Genomic DNA, 18,162 nt, shown 5'->3' with positions numbered 1-18,162 from the left:
CTATGTTACGTGTATTCTGTCACCATAGACTTCTCGTCTGTACCTAACTGTCAGACTATATTTAGGATATATCTGAGACGATTGGAGGACTTGAGAGATCTGAGGTCTCTTTCTATAAATTTCTTCTTCCTATTCTTGGTCCTTTAGATTTGAGACAGTATCTCGTATTAGGGGTCAAATTTGGGTTCTGTACAGCATGTTCTTGATGGTGTACCAATGAGGGCAGCAAGAACTCTTGGAAATACGATTTATATATATATGAGACATATACGGAGTACATATATCATCCCTCGTTTTAATTTTACTCGCATGCGTTGATATCGATGGTTGGGTTTGGTCGAACAAGAGTGCTTAGAACGGGATATTCGACAATGGTGGGTGTTGTCTCTATGTAGGTATAGTAAGACCCATTCCGTCGTTTGGAGAGATGTTTTGTTTATCTTCATACCAAATATACATATTGGAAGCGAATTAGCACACTCGTATGTACTCTGTACAATTTCTACAGAGTATACAAATTTAAATTCAATAATAAGCGGGACTCGCACGGGACTTGGAAGTCCTCCTTGTTTTCGCGCCCTGCTTCCGACTGTGTAGATAACCGAGTGGGACACATGATCGAGAACAATCAAGGTTCTATTACTCCGTACGGAGTATATCAGATGACAACATCTACATCTGGGGCTCTCTATGCTCATTTCACGATGACGATGGCTCCCTACGTATTCGTGTGCCATTGTCCTAAGAAACACGAAGTCGAGTCGCAAGGGTGTTCGGCGGATACGCCCGGCGTAGATGCAGAATTGAAATACACTTTTTGCCTCTCGGCGAGACCAGCGAATACTCGATTCGAGTGAAGATTCTTATCTGAGACTAGACCCGACACCGGGTCAGGTCATAAGATGACGGGTCTCGGTGTTTGCAATAAATAGCAGATTGGGGTTACAAATTCATATGGGATATTCTCGCCAGTATCGTTGGTGGAATGAATTTAATATAAATTCAATCTACTCCGAGGTGGTGATTGTACCATGCTTTTTTCGGAGTAGATTGGATTACTCCGAGTTAGGGCTGGTGCGCAATGGACAGTTTTGGTTTTTCCCTTTCTTTTTCTTTTTCTTTTTGCAACTTCTTTCCCTTCGGGTTCTAGTCTAAATGGGGTTCTCGAAACAACGGGACCTCCTCCACTTTGGCAATGGGTTGATCGTTTTCGTGAAATATACACGGTTTCTATCTAGTGCCGAATTTAGATTCGGATAGTGATTTCTTGGGTTTCGTATAATATTATTATCATATGCATGGAGAATTCCGCCTCAAATGAGGGTAATTTTTCTTGATTCTGGATGGATGATCTTCCCTTCTTAAAAGGGAATATGAGAAGAAGGATATGGTTAAAAAGATAAAGAGAGCAAGAAAAAAAAAAAAAAAAAAAACGGCTCAAGCGGAAGAGAATTGGGGCTGATAGAGTTTGGAAACACGCCCTTCGACCAAACTAACTGCGCATGGCGGGGAGTGGAAAAGGGAAATTGATCTCCACGCACATTATTAATCCTCGCAAGTCCCTTCTTTAACCATTCAGAATTCCTGATCGCTCGTGAGAATCATTGCAAACTTGCCCATTATGTAGGATCCTGTAGCCTAAGACCTCTTACAGCGATAAGTGCGGCTCAGCCCCCATTCCAACGGGAATTGGCTCCATTTGGCGGCGTCCCAATGCAGACCCCGAGACAGCCTGGAGAGGCTGTGAAGGCTGCAAGATGCAGTCGCAGGCGGGCGCTGATGCCTAGACTTCCCCGACCGTTACCCTCATTGGACAATGGATGTGACGGGTGCAATACTGGACGCGAACCAGTTTCATCATCCACATCCTCCTCTAAACACATTTACTCTGAGACTATTGTAGCACTAAAACACTTGGGAAGCGGTGGAGAAGCCAGACAAGTACGAGGGTCGGTACCCGCTGCGTAACCTGCAAGTGACTTCAGGTTACCGTGCATTCTCTGCGTGGGTGCAGGTATCTTGCTCGTACCCGGCCCCAGGCACCGGAGATGCCTGGGGACACCCGGGCATCCACTTAATGGACGATGGGGCCAATCAGAGCCTCGGATGGACCTATGACTCACACCTGCTGACCGCGTCCATTGGTCTAACGCCCAATACGGTTAGTGTAGCGGGCGGGGAAGCGGTCGGCCATGATTGGCTGACCGTCGGATGAAGGGGGCACACACTGCGTTTAAGAAGTGCCTGAATTCCCGTCGCTGCCTTGGGTTCTCTTTTCCTTTTTTTTCTCCTTCCTCTTCATCTCTTTTCTTCTTTACATCTCAACCACATATTATTTTAACACCGTCATCATACAGCCATATACTGAACAAGAACTAGAATATCAAGAAGCGTTCCAAAATGGCCTCTTTCTAAATCCCCCCCAAGGAAAGAGCTCGTCTATCTCTCGTGAGACAGGCATCATAGATCCTCAACGGACTTCGTCTTTTATCAATATATCTTCTTCCCACCCCTCAGAGTCTCCTGTCCCAGGACCTCTGAACTTTAGCACCACCTCGGGTAGCTCAAGTTCTTTGAACAACTTTTCTACGTTCGACATCACGTCGTTCAACACGGATCACCATCAGCAAACATGGCTCCCTACACCCCCGCCCCCGCAGCCTACGGCTCAGAATTTGAATTCCAACAACGACAACAACAGTGCCAACTCCCTACAGGAGGACTTTGTGCTATATCCTCCCCAGCATCCCAGGGACTCTCGTGCGCCAGCACCTCCGAGTACAACCCCTAGATTTCCTGCCAATCATCCATCTCTGGTCCGTCTTGGGCACCTTTCTCGACGACAAACTCTCAGTTTGCAGCAGCAACAGCAGCAGCAGCTCTCAGCCTCGCCAGTACAGGTTCCCCGCTTGACCAGACTTGCATTGCAGTCTACCGGGTTCCCTCTGTCTTCGTCCCATCGGTTTAGTCCCTCCACTAGGAAGCACCTCTTGCGTCTTCACGCAGCGTCCGTTGCTTCGAATTCTCCACCTGCAGTTCTGAATTCTGCGTACCCCAATCGCCCGCCCGTTCCCCTATTCAACAGTCCCGCCAACTCCACGTATCAGAAACGGCAACAAATTCCAATAAATCACCGTCGCATAATGTCTACTCCCAACATCGCTCAAGGTGAGCTTTGGCTACGCTTCGCCCAGTTTCATAAAGGGGCGCATGTTAACATTCCATCAGATCTCCCCGATCTCTTCGATCTTCACGCTGATCGCTTCGGGGACGATTTGGTTCCTACAACGGAGCCCACCATGCTCTCCCCTCAGCAAATGACCGCCGGCGTCATGGCAGGTCCCGATTCTCTGGCAGATTTGCCATCTGGCACGATCTCGCCCAAGGATCTGTTCATGGATGCCTCTGCTCCGCCGTCGGCGTCTTTCACCGATTTGAGCACTCCCTCATTCGAGTCCCCAGGGTACTTCAGCCAAGACACTTCCCCCATGTTCGCTACGGACTTGGAACTAGGCCCTGGTGTTGAGGAGTGGGGTTCTCTCTTCCCCACTCAGGATGATTTCTCCTTGGGTCTTGATACCACTGCCCTTGAACTTGCGGCTCTGTCGCAGCCCAAGGTCAAGCCAGATGTCACCCCTGCATCTCCTATGATCCGGACTACATCGTCCCGTGCTTCCTCTCCCTCCACTCGTTCAGTGACCAAGCACTCGACTGTGGCCGGTGTGAACGCGCGCCAGAGAAAGCCTCTGCCTCCGATTAGGTTTGATTCTCAGGATCCCGTCGCCATGAAGCGTGCTCGCAATACTGAGGCGGCTCGTAAGTCTCGCGCCCGTAAGCTTGAGCGCCAGGAAGAGATGCAACGTCGGATTGATGAGTTAGAGAAGTCGCTCGAAGAGGCTCAACGTCGTGAGCAATATTGGAAGGCTCTTGCCCAGAACAAGGCCTAAATGATCTAAAAGTCGGTTTTTTGTTACGTGATATATCATGCTGTTTCTGCAAGTTCTGTTATGAATGGGCTCTGCGGTGGGCGGGGCTTTGGAGCCTCTCGTCAACCCAGATGTCGGATGCACTCACTGGTGTCTGGAACTAGTCACTGGTGACGTGACTTCCGACAGGATAAAAGTTTCTATTGTCATATTTACCATATGGTCGTGTGCTAGCACTTTCGGACCGCTTTGTCTTGATTATCTCTACTTCTTGCCAGTATTGGCCATCTCTTTTTTGCTCATTGTTTTAGTTAACTCATGGGCTTCCGATGTTTCATTACTTAGCAATAGCCGGTTCTGATGTCTCCTGTTTCGCGGGATTGACTCGTGGCTTCTAATTCTTTTGGATGTCTTGCTTGATTACTTGGATTGTTTGATGCTTGTGATTTCACGTGTATTAGATTGTCTACGAATCCACCAATCTTGCTCATCAAATTTCTTCCGAAGTAGATCATTCGTTTGAGTATGCATGTAAAGACCTGCAAGTAATCGGAGCCCAATACCTACTCTAGCTGAGACGATCGATATGCATAATGTAGGTGATGTAAAAGGATAGAGTGCCACCTACATGGAACAATCGTGGCATCATAGCTATGCTCCACAAGGAAAGCAGACAGAAACCACCATAAAACACAGCTCAGACTTGCCTTTATAAACTTCACCGTCCAAACCTCTCTCAAACAGAACCGTCAATATCATCTAGAGCCATACAACAAGCAAAACCGACACACAACCCCTCAATCCACAAGACCAACCCACCAGCGCACACACACCTGCCTCCAAGAGCTCGATCTCAATGCCATATATACGCGGGTTAGAACCATCCAAACCCATTAATGTCCTGTACCCTCGCTCTGATAGCCAGTGCAGAAGGTGGAACAATAATGAGCAGGCGGTCTCTTTGCCGCTGACTAGAACAAATACTACACGCCTTGGCCTGAGTGAGTCTGGAAACAGGGGAGTGCTGGATGTGCACAGTCTAGAGATCGAGGAAAATTGCACGTCACTTGATGCTGGGTGGATGATAGAAATGGAGATTTGAGGCTAGATGAGGTGTGGGCTCAGAAGTATCTGATTCCTTGGTTTTATCATCACTGCTGTGTCGGCGTTTTGGAGTAGATTGGTTGGGGGAGCGTGGGAGGGAAGAAGGTTGTTTATGGGGAGAGGAAAAGAGTGTTGTGTTGTAAGTTGGAAAGTTTTATTTAGTTGAGGGCGTCGGTGCCCTTTACTCTACCTTTTTCCATCTTTGCTGTCCGCGAGCCGAATTGGATGGCACGTTTCTTCTCTCGCGCCACGTTTGACATCCCTAGTTTGAGGGCTACTATGCGAAGGGCGCGCTTCTCTGGGTCGATGCCGGTCGTGGACTTTGTAGGATCATCGCTTTCTGGTTCTCGGAGGCCAAAGCCGCACTTTTCCCAGACAGGGGCTTGCACGACCCATGAGACGAAGTCTTCATCGAGGTAAGGGAACCGTGCTTCGCGGCCCCAGTGTGCTATCACTCGGTTGTCGCGGCCTAGGTTGCGCTTCCCGAGACGACTGACATCCAGGTCGATTTCGTCAATGAGTCCCTCGAACCCGTTGCGTGAGTATGCCATTCCATGCCGTGCGTATCCTGCGAACAGCTCATCGGCTCCCAGGCCTGATAGGAGCACTCTAGCAGGGGTTGTGTATGGTTGCGGCTCGGCGTTATCTCCGTGGCTGTCGAGTGCAGATCCTTGTCCACGTGAGGCGAAGTAGAGTGCACATGCGATGGACAGATCCATTTCTGTATTATGCGGCCTCATCAGACGTTTCACCGTGTCACGATGTGCAACCGTCTCCACGTAAGGTATGTCGATTGCAACAAAGCGCCAGTTACGGTTGGGGCAAATGGCTTGAAGCTCTGCGAAGGCTGCGCGGCCAGTGATGCGGTCGGGGCAGTTTTCATACACCGAGCCTAGTTTCGCTTCTTTGCTAGCTGCTGCTGCTACACGCGGATTTTCGAAGGCGACATTGAGCAAATCGATTGACTCGTTGGCCGGTAGAAGCTCATGCGACAGTCGAGCGAGTATGGTACAGTCGAGTCCCCCGGAGAACAGCACAGCAACCTTTGCGTTGCTTTCTGTGGTGAAACCCGGGGGATCACGTACATTCTGAATTCTGAGTGCAAGAGACGTACGAAGTCTTTGCTCAAGCTCGTTCACGCAAGGCGACTCAACGGTCAGCTGAGGGACGTCCTGCGGAACAGATCTGTTCATGGGAGGGATGGGGTTTCTCTGCATGACTATGAGTATGAGTTCCAAGTATAGTGATCAGAAGGGCATATGTACCAGATGACCAGGAGAATCTATGTTCTCCCATGGTAGTGTTTGTAAGCTATCGGGGTTGAAATAAGCAACACCGGTTTCGGGTGTAGACAAATCCTGCATGACACTATGTGTGAAATCAATCATATGCACACCAGTTGTGCCAACTTCATCGAAGTGAGTGGATGACGTCCCGTCGCAAAGGCTGCAGATCTTGAAAGACCCGGTTTCATCAAGGCCTTGAAGCAGGGACCGCCTTCCGAGACAATCCCTGCTGAAGTATAGTTTTGCATTGACAGCATCATAGAATATAAAAGAAAAAGGCCCGGAAATGCTACTGAGAACATCCACAACTCTCTGAGTAGCATTTCCACGATCAATGGTAGTGGATGATCCTGAATTGTAAGACGGCTTCGCAGCTTGTAGTAGTAGATTAAATATCAGTTGGGTATCATTACCTCGAATGGGTTCACCTGCTACTTTCCAGGCGTCGCCATTCCAGCAAAGTACGGATTCAGTAGTGGTGTCCACGAGAGGTTGGGTGACAACTTGGTCGCCTCTCATCGAAAGGACGGTCGAGACAAAGGTAAGGAAAATCGGTACAGATCTTGTTTGATCTGTGCTGATATCTCGTTGAACTTGTCGAACTTGGAAGCTATCGGGCCCTCGTTTGCGCAATAAACAGCATGTCTCCTCATTAGGAAGTACAGGCCCGGAAGCGCTTAGGGAAAAGAATATTCCACACATTGTAACATTCCGGCCGCGAACGAGGGGTGGTGTTTCTCTCAAATGTACGGAGTAGAAACAGAGAAATGACTCGCGCCGGACCTCGGGGGAACCGTGACCCCGGCGGTGACGTGCAGTCCGTTATACTCTCAACACTTGGGATGATATTCTGACGACTACCAGAGATAACAACAAGGGCCTTCTGTTAAATCCACCTTTACTGGGGGCGGCTTATTAACAATACCAGCTGCCGTAATACTTTCCCCGCCGATTCCGTTACATCCGCTGTCTCGGCACTTATTGCTGTGGTCTTTGACAGCTTCGATCTGGATGTTTATATCATAATGCTCTGTGCCTTATTCTAAGGAACGTTCACTTCAGCGATCTGATCTATTAGTTTATTAGCGTGTATGCGGCTGGCTTATGTCTGCTACAGAACACTCGGATTCCCCGGCTCCTAGTGGACAAGGGAGATCTCCTCAGATTTTCACGATGAGGGGCACCGACTAGAGCAACAGGTGACATCAGCGAATTCCGAGCCGGCTCGAGAGTCACAGAATGATACACTCGCGGATCCGAAGGATACCAAGGACTTAAAGCAAAGCGATATGGAAGCAGATATGCAGGATACCCCGCAAGGTGCAGTCACAGAGTCTCTACATTCTGTAACTACACCCGTTGTCGACCCTCCAAGTGCAATACCTACCCAACAAGAGTCGCTTCCGGGCCGGATAAAGGGATTAACAATATCTACAAACACCCTGGATCGTTCACTGTCGCCGAACACCGATCAACCCCCTCTCCCACCGGAGAAAGACGACGCATACCTTAACCAGAAACCTCAGTCTGCGCCCACTTCCCATTCGTCAACAAAGACATCCTCTGAATGGGCTGAAAAGGAACTACCAGAAGTGCCTGAGCGAGGGAAGAAGGCTGATAATGGCGGGGTTAGTCGAGATGATGTCTCCCAGCCGGAGATTCAAAGCATCATAGAACAATTCCAGGATCCAGCGCATGGCGATAGTGAGGAGCAGATAATGTCACCTCGACTGGAGTTAGCTGAGCAATTCTTTGGTGGGCAAGGTCACTTTCCTCCTCGACAATCTAGCCTTGATCAAAAAAAGGCAGTAGGCGAGGGCGCTCAGGCTTCAAACGTCAAGGTGGGAGCGCCATCCGCTTCTCCAGAGAAACAACTTGCCTCGAGCTCTACGAGCGTGCACAGGCGATCACTTGTAGAAGAGCCAGCGCTGACTCGGCGCTCGTCCACATCGACTTTACCTCCCCCACCAGAACCAGAGCCTGACCAACCTTTCGATTTTCATCGGTTCCTGGAACAACTGCGACACCGTACTGCTGACCCGGTGGCGAAGTTCCTACGTTCGTTCCTCCATGAGTTTGGGAAAAGACAGTGGATGGTTCATGAACAAGTTAAGATCATCAGCGATTTCTTAGCTTTCATCACTAATAAGATGGCTATATGTGAAGTTTGGCGTGACGTCTCGGACGGCGAGTTTGACAATGCTAAAGAAGGGATGGAAAAACTCGTGATGAACAGACTGTATTCACAAACATTTTCCCCGGCTATTCCTTCCCCGCCCACCATTCCAAGAAGTACCAGCCGGAGCAAACGAAGAGAAATGGAGAGACTCCATGGTCCTTGGAGGCGCGGCCAACACCAGGAAGATATTGAGCGGGATGAGGTGCTGGCTCAGAAGATCCGTATCTATAGTTGGGTAAGAGAGGCGCATCTTGACATACCACCAGTAGGCTCTCATGGCCGTCGCTTTTTAACTCTCGCCCAACAAGGTAAGCAAATTTCCGTTCTGGCCACAGATATATCACTGACATGAATTATAGAGCTCTCGAAGATTAACAGCTACCGGGCACCCCGCGATAAGGTTATCTGCATCTTGAACTGCTGCAAAGTCATCTTCGGTGAGTGACTGCCTAAGGAATGATATGTGTAGGCGTCAACTCACAAGGATGCTGCAAGGTCTACTGAAGAATTCGAAATCATCTGATACTTCAGCCGACTCATTCGTACCCCTTCTGATTTATGTGGTGCTGCATGCCAACCCGGAGCACTTGGTCTCTAACATTCAATATATCCTTCGATTCCGCAACCAAGACAAACTCGGAGGAGAGGCCGGTTACTACTTGTCCTCACTGGTAAACTATATAATGCAAAGCTCGGTAGATTGGGCGAGTAGCTGACCGAGATATAGTCCGGCGCCATCCAGTTCATTGAGACCCTGGACAGAACGAGCTTGACAGTGAGTGACGAAGACTTTGAGCGAAATGTTGAAGCTGCCGTCTCGGCCATCGCCCAACAAAATCGTGAGTCTGAGTCGCTAGAGCCGAAGTCGACCCAACGATCACAATCTGCACCAAGGTCTTCCGTGGATGTCCCACGGGGCCGGAGAGAGGCGACACAATCCAACGATGAAGACAACGCTCCAGTAGCTGGACTCCTGCGTACTATCCAGAAGCCGCTGTCTACCATTGGAAGAATTTTCTCTGACGAGCCCGATTCACCAGAGGAACGACGGACACCGCCAGCGACGAGCTCACCAGTCAGCCCCTCACCACGGCTCAATCCAAATGTTTACCAACCACCTCGTAATAGCGGCGAGGATCGACGATCAGGCGAAAGACCCCGCAATGCATCACAGCCACGGCGGGCTAGGACTCATGGTGCACAGGATGCTGCTGTTCGACAGGCTAGTGCTGAGGACGCCGAGGCACGGAGGATACAACGTGTTGAGCACAACAATATGGTGGAGACGTTGTCAAACATGTTCCCAAATTTAGACCGCGACGTCATTGATGATGTTGTCAAGATGAAAGAGGGGAGGTAAGTGTTTCACCCCCATTGCTCAGATCCAACACTAAAAGAAAGTGGCTTACGTTGTTCCACAGGGTTAGGCTAGCAGTAGACGCATGTCTTGCTCTTAGTGCTGAGTAAACTCCGCGGGACTGTTCGGTAGTAGCATAATTACTAGATTGGTCCATCGTATGGACTTTGCGCTTTCCGTCTATGATGCCTATGTGGTAGTAGCAATTCATGTACCTATTGCATGCCTTGAATATGGCACCTACTTGTATTAACTGATGATCACAACTGCTATAGAAAGCGGTGCTTCGATATACTTATCATGAAGATTTTTATCTTAATGAATTCACTTGTAGTATCACTGCATACGACAAGGCGATGCCAGTAACAAAAGCCTGTATTTCTATTAAGATTTAGACAGCCACAAGCTGGTGGAATACAGCTACTAGTATCTGCCTCACCGCCGCCCCTCACTTCAGTAGGGGGACGGCTACGGCTCAACGTCAGTCACGGCTCAGCGTCAATTCCCGGCTCAATGTCACTTTTCAATATATCGATGTTGTCGCTATTCTTTAAGCTATTCACACCATATAAAAAAATCCAACTAATCTATAAAGCTGATGAAGAGCTTATCCAAAAAGCCCTACACGTACAATGAAAAATGTTGCGTAGAAAAACAGGTTAATTGCGTGCAATTCATTTAATCGAGTCACCTAACCCACTCAGGCAAAAGGCTCAATAGAACAGGCCTATATCGCACAGTAACTATACAATCGCCTAGATCTGTGCCTCACCGCTTAAAATAGCTGCTACAAAGGTCCTACTAAGATGAGACCCACCCTCCTCTACATCAACCAAAGTCTGATTTAAATGCCTATACTCTTGGAAATATTAGTGGCCACAATATCGTGGTAGCTTGTCTACCGTCCGGAATTTATGAGACACCATCTGCAGCGGTTGTTCTCGCTAATATACTACCAATGTCTCCCTCTCTTCGATTCAGGCTGATAGTAGTGAGTATTGGAGACGATGGTAGTGAGGAAGATTGCGTGGAAACAAAGGAGGTCGGAGATTAGTTATAATATTGTTTAGTATCTATAGTACCGTAGATAGTTAAGATAGAGGATATAGAGTTGTCCCATTGAGTAGATAGATAAGGCAGTATAGCTTCGGGATTATATAGTATAGGATAGATTGGAATTTTACTGTCAGGGTCGCAGGGCTGGTGCCAGGATGCCTTCATGGTGGGGGGCGGTAGTTGACTTGTGTTGGGGTCAAGGAGAGGAGGGTGATGGTGATGTCGCTGTAGGGCCCGAGGTGGCCGTTGCGGGTGTTGAGTCGGTCTGCTTTGCTACAGTACGAGGGGGGTGGGCCCTCATTTAACCTTAAAATTGAGGTGGCTCGTAAAATTGGCGTACAGAAGTATACTGTATACTTGTTAAATGGCAATTATTCGTTTATTTTAGCATAACCCTAAGATACTGTAATAACAGCTAGAGATTTTCCTTAATAAACTCTCCTTTTGCTTGACTAGTTATAAAGTTACCACTAGAAATAAATATCCTTGCAGATTTCCAATGTATGCAGAGGATGCTCTTTATGCCAAAAATCATCCTGGTTCCCGAGTAGCGGGACAATTGACCTATAGCGGAGGATTGACAGACTCAAATCTTGGAGGATTTAGACTCTGCTGCTAGACAAGCCACCTCTTCTAAATGGAATGGTGAAGTGTAACTATCAAGGTTTAAGAAGAGTGGTGGCTTCTAGGAAAAGCAAGCTAAACTAGAATTTTTCTTCCTATCTCTAGCTCTTGGATCGCCTTCAACTATGTTCTCCTTTGTCTAAGTATATATATATGAATGTGCGCCGTATTTGGTGAATGATTGAAAGCAGGTACTGTAGAACCTGTGCTAGTGCTTACCTTTTTTCTTTTTTCTAGTCCTTGATTTCTGCGACCAGAAAGGGGTGACTGAGTAATTCTGCTGTTGATGTTTGCTTTTTGGGGTTTTGTTGTAGTATCAACCAAAGGAGTGATGCGAGGCGCTGAATGTTCCTAGCACCAAATCTGGGGGGCAACCTATCTGTCAGATGCTTTATGAAGGTCTCAATTATATTACTATTCCTGTTGAGTAGCTGGCTGATAAGGTAAAGGTGCTCTTTATCAATCTGCTCTGCTGAGTGGCCAAATGTTCCCAATGGAAACAACAGTTTGTTTGTCGCCAATCCAAATATGTTGTGCGGATCAGAAGGAAGTCATGGGTTTACAGGTCCAGGGATGCATACCAAACAGCTCAAAGCCTAGATATCAATTCCAGCATTCCAAGAATTCCGATGTATTAGCTCAGGTGCACGTAAAGCTATAGGTATTACAGGTCTGTGGTTACATCCCTGATCCTGTATAAGTGATTGATGTGAGTTTTTGCATGAGGTTCGAAATTAATATAACGCGTGCATCCTATCTCTACCCAGATTACCAATCTTAACCAAGAGATCAGAGAAATGTGCATCGTCTAATTGACCCCGACGTCTCTGTGTAGCTATCAAATAATTCAGCGCACTACCATCTACTGTTGTTCCTTCCAGCCATCTTACAGGCTGAATTCTGGTAGCCCTAATAGTGTCTCACTGTGCACAGCCCCAACAGTTGAAACTGTAATATTTGCTGGTTGTAGGTCTATGACAAAAGTCAGGAGGCTACTACTAGTAGGTCTCATGCCTAGTGTGTGAAGGGAATCGAGACCCAGTAGTATCTGTTTTGAGATAGATTGTACATAGGCGGCTTGGTGGGGCTTTCCATTAACGGCCATCCCTTCGCCATCAGATACCATAATAGGAAGCACAAGAAACAAGTGTGTTCCATTTGGGCCGTCATGCTTAAAGTGATCCTATATTGAAAACGACGCTGAGCCGGGAATTATGTTGAGCTGTAATCGACCACTGAAGTCGGCGGTGAGACGGGTAACGACCCCTTGCATCTGTAACCAATAACATCATATAGCAGTAGCCTCGCTTACACTAGCGCGCTTTCAAGTGACCCCACCCATCACATAAAAGCCTCCCATGCCCGACCATCTTTTAAAACTTTTCTTCTTTCTTTTTTTCATACTTACCTTGTTTGGGTGGCTGCGATCAAGAAGGCGGTCCACCACGGATTGGTCCCTGCATTGCACAGCGCGGCGGAACAATCCGTTCAACGGCCTTCGGGTCATTGACAGGCGTATTCTTTGGCACTCTTCTCTCTACGAGAGATATCCTTTTCATCAGTTCTTGAGCTATATGCTCGAGGTTGAAGAAGAGGCTTATCTATTCTCCCTGTATATGGTGTGAAGTCCTTTAATTAGATAGTTCACTCTGTTGAATCTTGGTGACCATTGGCAACCTCGTATTAGCTCTCTATCCGCTCTCTACAAACAAACACCCGCTATGTAGGGCGCTTTTTGAAGTTTTAGAGAAAAAGCCCGATCGAGTACTGGTAGACTCGAGCGAGCCGTACTGGGTAGTAGTTGCATCATCAACCCTGCTTATTAAGCTGTTTTGGCCCGCCTGACCAGGTGCAACCAAGCAACTTTCTGATCTAAGTTTAACTCTATTGTCCCCATACTTGTCCTCAATCTATAGACACTTGATAATCTCCCTTAACTCTCGAAACCTACCTTTGCCTTGCCACTTCCTCCTGTCTTCTGTACTTTTAAGAATTCTCTTTCTCTACCTAGCGCCATTACGAAGCCCTCGTGTCTAGTCACCGTTACCTTTTTGTGAAGCTATTTATGCAACAGAATATGCCTACCCTGAAATGCCTCCCCGTGGTCAAAAGCGCTTACATGACGGAAGGAATATCCTTCATGTCGACCCTGCTACTCTTAAGCCGAGGAGCTTGAAATACTTCAGTCTCCCGAGACCAGCTGGGATGCTCCAAATGGCCCTGAGAAGTTACGCACTTCTAAATTGATGTTTGACTTGCCTCTGAGCGCCTCTAAATTACCAGGAGCTACAGTTCCCGCTACAAGATTTAATGGTGTTGTTGAGGCGAAATATGCTGTCGAGGTTGATTATCATTAGTATAGTCCGTAAAATGACTGGCAACTTAGGGAGAGCCCAGACCTTAGCGAGAGAGGCTTGACGTTATTAAAAAAAGACCGATAAATTGAAATTTATAAAGACTTAGACACACGCCGCAGCCAGGAGGTATAACCAGCATTCCCATCGCAGCCAGCAGTATCCCAGCTTATCATAACACTCATGTTCTTTCAATTCACGCTCGCCATGAGGACGAACACTATCTTCATTTTCTCTCTCAATACCTGCTATCGAGGGCTTCGGAATTACTGGGGCGCGAACTATCGTCGACGAGTTACGACTTGGATGGACTTAGGTATACCGTATAAGGGCATCTGCACGCTGGAGTCGGCCATGGCGGGTAGGAAAGGGTTTCAGGTACCCGGCAAAGGCTGAGGGGAAAGAACCTTCATCATCTTGACGACGGGTATAGAGTTTCCTTCATATATAAGGGTTTCTGTGGCCTCCCCGTTCAACCTGCTACGTCCACATCGGCTGCAAATATTCGGAGAAACCAGTACCGATATCACAGTTCTCAGACCGGATTTACAATATTATCCACAGCGAGGTAATGTGGAGGAAGAGAGAACACGATGTGCAAATAAAGAGAGAAAAAAAAAAAGAACAAGAAGGTCCTACCCGGGTTCGAACCGGGGTTATCAGAATATCAACACTGAGATCAACTAGAAAGCAATTAGTATTAAGTACTGGAGGAGTTGAATAGTAAGGTAGACCTACAATCTGAAGTGATAACCACTACACTATAGGGCCTAGCATGGCATTGCCGAATCAGTATTTTGTATTGTTAATTGATTGAGGGATAAAACCTTGCTTTCAATAGTGAACAAGAGTGAGACTGACTATGAGACAGGTTGTTGATAAGTCTATTGAACCATTATCTGCTGGCTCTGAAATCATCTTGTATGTAGTATGGTTTGATACTCGATATCGCTACTGTACTACTCACAAGAGCTACACAATCAGTCACATAGGCATGCATTTATATAAAAATATATATATCTAGTGTTAATCTCCTATCCTATCCAGCATCAATTTGTATTTTATACATTCTAGCGCTCAACATCTAAAGCCATGTATTTAGTATTCATTGTTCTTGTTCTTTTCCTTTTAACCAGTTTAACTGCGGTCCTCAAGCCAGGAAGAACTCAGAATTGTAGCCAATATCACAATTAAACAAGGTTATAAGTTCTAGTCTTTCTCGAATAACAACCACAACGGGTTGCGTAGTGTAGTGGTTATCACTTCAGATTGTATGTTTATCTTACTATGCAACGACTCCTCTATCAGTTGACTAATTAAACCTCCAGTTGATCTCAGCATTGATATTCTGATAACCCCGGTTCGAACCCGGGCGCGACCTTTAACTTTTTGCGGCCGACCCCTAGGGTCGGGATTCCTAGGGTGGTGCTTTTTGCTTTTTGCTTATTGATGGATCTTCCTGTTACGAAGGAGGGGTCAACGTGATTGCACACTCTGCTAGGCTTGCTCTGGGATTCTCTTAAAAAAAAGAAAAGAAAAAAAAAACAGAGATAGCTGAATTCATTGCTATGCCTATTGCAAGTTGTTAAGAATAGGTCCAGGACAAGCAATCAACCACACATAGTACTGCGCTGCACAAGTATCCATATGTCCAGATTATTTTACAGTTATAGGCATCATAGCATCATAGCATCATAGCCCTGCAACATGTCCAAAGATACCCTGATGAATAATATCTCTGCGGCTAGATTTCGATTATGCGCCCCCCTCTCTCTTCGCATATTCCTCCTCCATCCTTTCTTCGTATAGACGGTCCGCCTCCTCTTTGCTTAATGGTCTTTCCTCCGATGCGGAGGAGTGCCCGGGCGCGTAACTGTACCACCAGATCCAGTCCCGAGGACACGACCGGCGCCGTTGTTTGTGGACGAAAGGGTTTCAAGCGACGCCTGGCCAGCGGTGCCAGTGACGGGGGCGTTCGAAGTGTCTTGGTCGCTGTACGTGGGGATAGGCATTTTTGGAGATGTTTTAACTGAGAGATAGAGATGCTGGATAGTAGATGGTTTGATGAGAATAGTCAAGATATTCAAGTTGTTGAATGTTTATGTGGGGGTTTCGCATGAAATGTGGCAATATCGAGTGACGTCATAAATAAGGAAACTAGTGCCGCTATTTTTTGCACGCATACCTCTCTGTATTAAGCAGATAAACGATCGAAAGCATTTTTTTAGAGTTACTCGAGGTCCTCTTGTAACTTACAGGAACACAGCTAGAATACCTTCCAGAACTGCATTGCCCATGTAGAATTTTTGTTGCTGATGCCGGAGTGGGTTAAGTATGTCGTATGGAGGCTAGCCTTGTTCCTGAAGCGGTATTTCTCATTGTATGTATAGGACCAGGAGGGTTAGTGTAGTCGTTTTATTATATACGTTGCTAGTCCCCCATAGATATTCATACCTTTATTCATGTTTCTCAACAGAGGCCTAACATGATATGAGGCCCACTATGCTGTATAGTCGCCATCACAGGTTCAATATATAACACTCTGTGGCAGAGCTAGGGAGTTGAAAGCAATCAGTTGAAGTATTCAATGTGATGTATTAAAAACCAAAACTCTAAGATCATCCTTGAACTGAGTTTAAATCTGGAAATAAACAAAATATATGCGGAAGATATCTTGCAAAACTTATAAGTTCGTGGAACCCGGTTTATATAGGTGTACGCACTGGTTACTCAGAACAGGCTGATCCAGTATACGAAGGACAAAGATAGGAAGGCATGGGAAGGCATGGGAAACCGTTGTGAAGGATACGGAAGAAGTTAGGAAGGAGAGTTTGGCGGAGCTAGCCAAAGGTCCCCGGGCAGACCTAGATGCAGCAATGCTAGTAGCTGGATTCTGGGATTCTGACTACGGTTGCGGTTTTTCTACCCACTTGGATAATGAGTTGCTAGATGTGAAGGAAATGAGTGAAGCTGGGCTGAGGATGTTAGTGGAAATTTTCTTGCGTAGTAGCATCGCGGCATTGATTGCAGTCTCAAATTAAAATGGACAAAAGAGCAAAATGCAGACCCGCGGGTGCGTACTGTAGCAACTGACATTCTAGTACCATACATGAACGGAAACCATTTGCAAGGTTGAACTGCAAAATTGTACTGGTGAGAAGACAGCATATCTCATCATGTTGCGCTCAACAAATTTTCCCTCTTGATATCATCAATAAATACCGAAAATTATCTCACCACCGAGGTTCAATCAGTAGTTCCATCCCTTCAAAACGTTAAGCTGACAAGAAACAGATAGAGAAATGCCCATGAAACACTTCACTTGGACACATTGGTCAAGTCTGCTCTTAGCTTCTCCAATAGTGGATGGCTTGCTAGCTCTTCAAGTCGGGTAGTTGCAACATGGTATTCCTCTTGGGCATCACCAACGCGGAGGAGATTCTCAGCCGGATTATCCTTAAAATGTTGGCTCAACGAGGTGAGTTTCTGTTTCTGCGAAATGGTTGTAGGATCTGTCTCTACATAGATATGTTCAACAGGCAGAATTTGAGCGCTCCAAAAGTTGAGAGCTCCGTCCTTTGCTAGATGTTTGATATCTTCAAGTGGAGAGCGGCAGATTTTGTCGTGGAACGGGTTGGATTTGGCCGTGTTGTCATTTTGTACCTTAAAATCATTCATTGCGGATGCTTCCTTCTGCATATAACTCAAATCGTGGGCGACATCACTCTGAAAATTTGCGAAGAGCGGATTCTGGTCTATAATCTGACGGACCTCCTCTTGCGACAACACAGCGGCATCATACTGGCCGCTTAACCGTAAAAGCTTTGCTTCATCATCAAGCGCAGAAACTGTATAGGGGTTGGTGAGCCCTAGTTTATCCTTAAAGAACGTGGCAACTCCCTGCTGCAACTTGAGTGCCGGGGGATATACCTTAGATTTGAATATAGCTCATGGGTGGAACACCCAGCTTAACTGGTGGGAAAATAAAAGGAGCGGCACTCGTAGCGAGGCAGGCTTCCCAAATTTGACAGTTAATATTGTCATCATCCCCGGAGTAACTCCTTAGACGATAATGTTGGAGTTTTTTTGGGTCTTGGCGGTTGACGCATAAAGCCCTATCGACGGTTTTTGAGACCGGTGCAAGGATGAGACAAGGACTTTACTTACACTTTCGACATGTGTTCTTTGTCATATTTCATTATCACGTCGTTCCATTTGTTTAGATACAATTTAACCAGCTGTTTGACGACTTTGGCAAATGGCTCCGGGTCAAACA

At 46.8% G+C, this 18,162-nt stretch overlaps 3 protein-coding genes across 3 annotated transcripts; 2 read left to right on the top strand and 1 right to left on the bottom strand.

Moving 5' to 3' along the window:
- Window positions 1-1,713: 1,713 nt before the first annotated feature.
- On the top strand, window positions 1,714-3,947 carry cpcA (amino acid starvation-responsive transcription factor GCN4; the record flags this gene model as incomplete). Its single annotated transcript, XM_022536434.1, has 3 exons — window positions 1,714-1,822; window positions 1,923-2,161; window positions 2,358-3,947. 3 exons carry the CDS (start codon window positions 1,714-1,716, stop codon window positions 3,945-3,947), a joined length of 1,938 nt encoding a protein of 645 aa, XP_022386742.1.
- Window positions 3,948-5,188: 1,241 nt separating this feature from the next.
- On the bottom strand, window positions 5,189-6,835 carry ABOM_009305 (asparagine synthase family protein; the record flags this gene model as incomplete). The annotated part of the gene is made up of 2 exons (XM_022536433.1): window positions 5,189-6,241; window positions 6,296-6,835. 2 exons carry the CDS (start codon window positions 6,833-6,835, stop codon window positions 5,189-5,191), a joined length of 1,593 nt encoding a protein of 530 aa, XP_022386743.1.
- Window positions 6,836-7,605: 770 nt separating this feature from the next.
- Window positions 7,606-9,962, top strand: ABOM_009304 (guanine nucleotide exchange factor VPS9; the record flags this gene model as incomplete). The annotated part of the gene is made up of 5 exons (XM_022536432.1): window positions 7,606-8,803; window positions 8,855-8,932; window positions 8,991-9,166; window positions 9,223-9,851; window positions 9,917-9,962. 5 exons carry the CDS (start codon window positions 7,606-7,608, stop codon window positions 9,960-9,962), a joined length of 2,127 nt encoding a protein of 708 aa, XP_022386744.1.
- Between the last annotated feature and the right edge of the window lie 8,200 nt (window positions 9,963-18,162).

The sequence above is a fragment of the Aspergillus bombycis genome, assembly GCF_001792695.1.
Source record: "Aspergillus bombycis strain NRRL26010 chromosome Unknown contig00078, whole genome shotgun sequence".
Taxonomy (NCBI): Eukaryota; Fungi; Ascomycota; class Eurotiomycetes; order Eurotiales; family Aspergillaceae; genus Aspergillus; species Aspergillus bombycis.
This window is presented reverse-complemented; position numbering and strand designations above follow the sequence as displayed.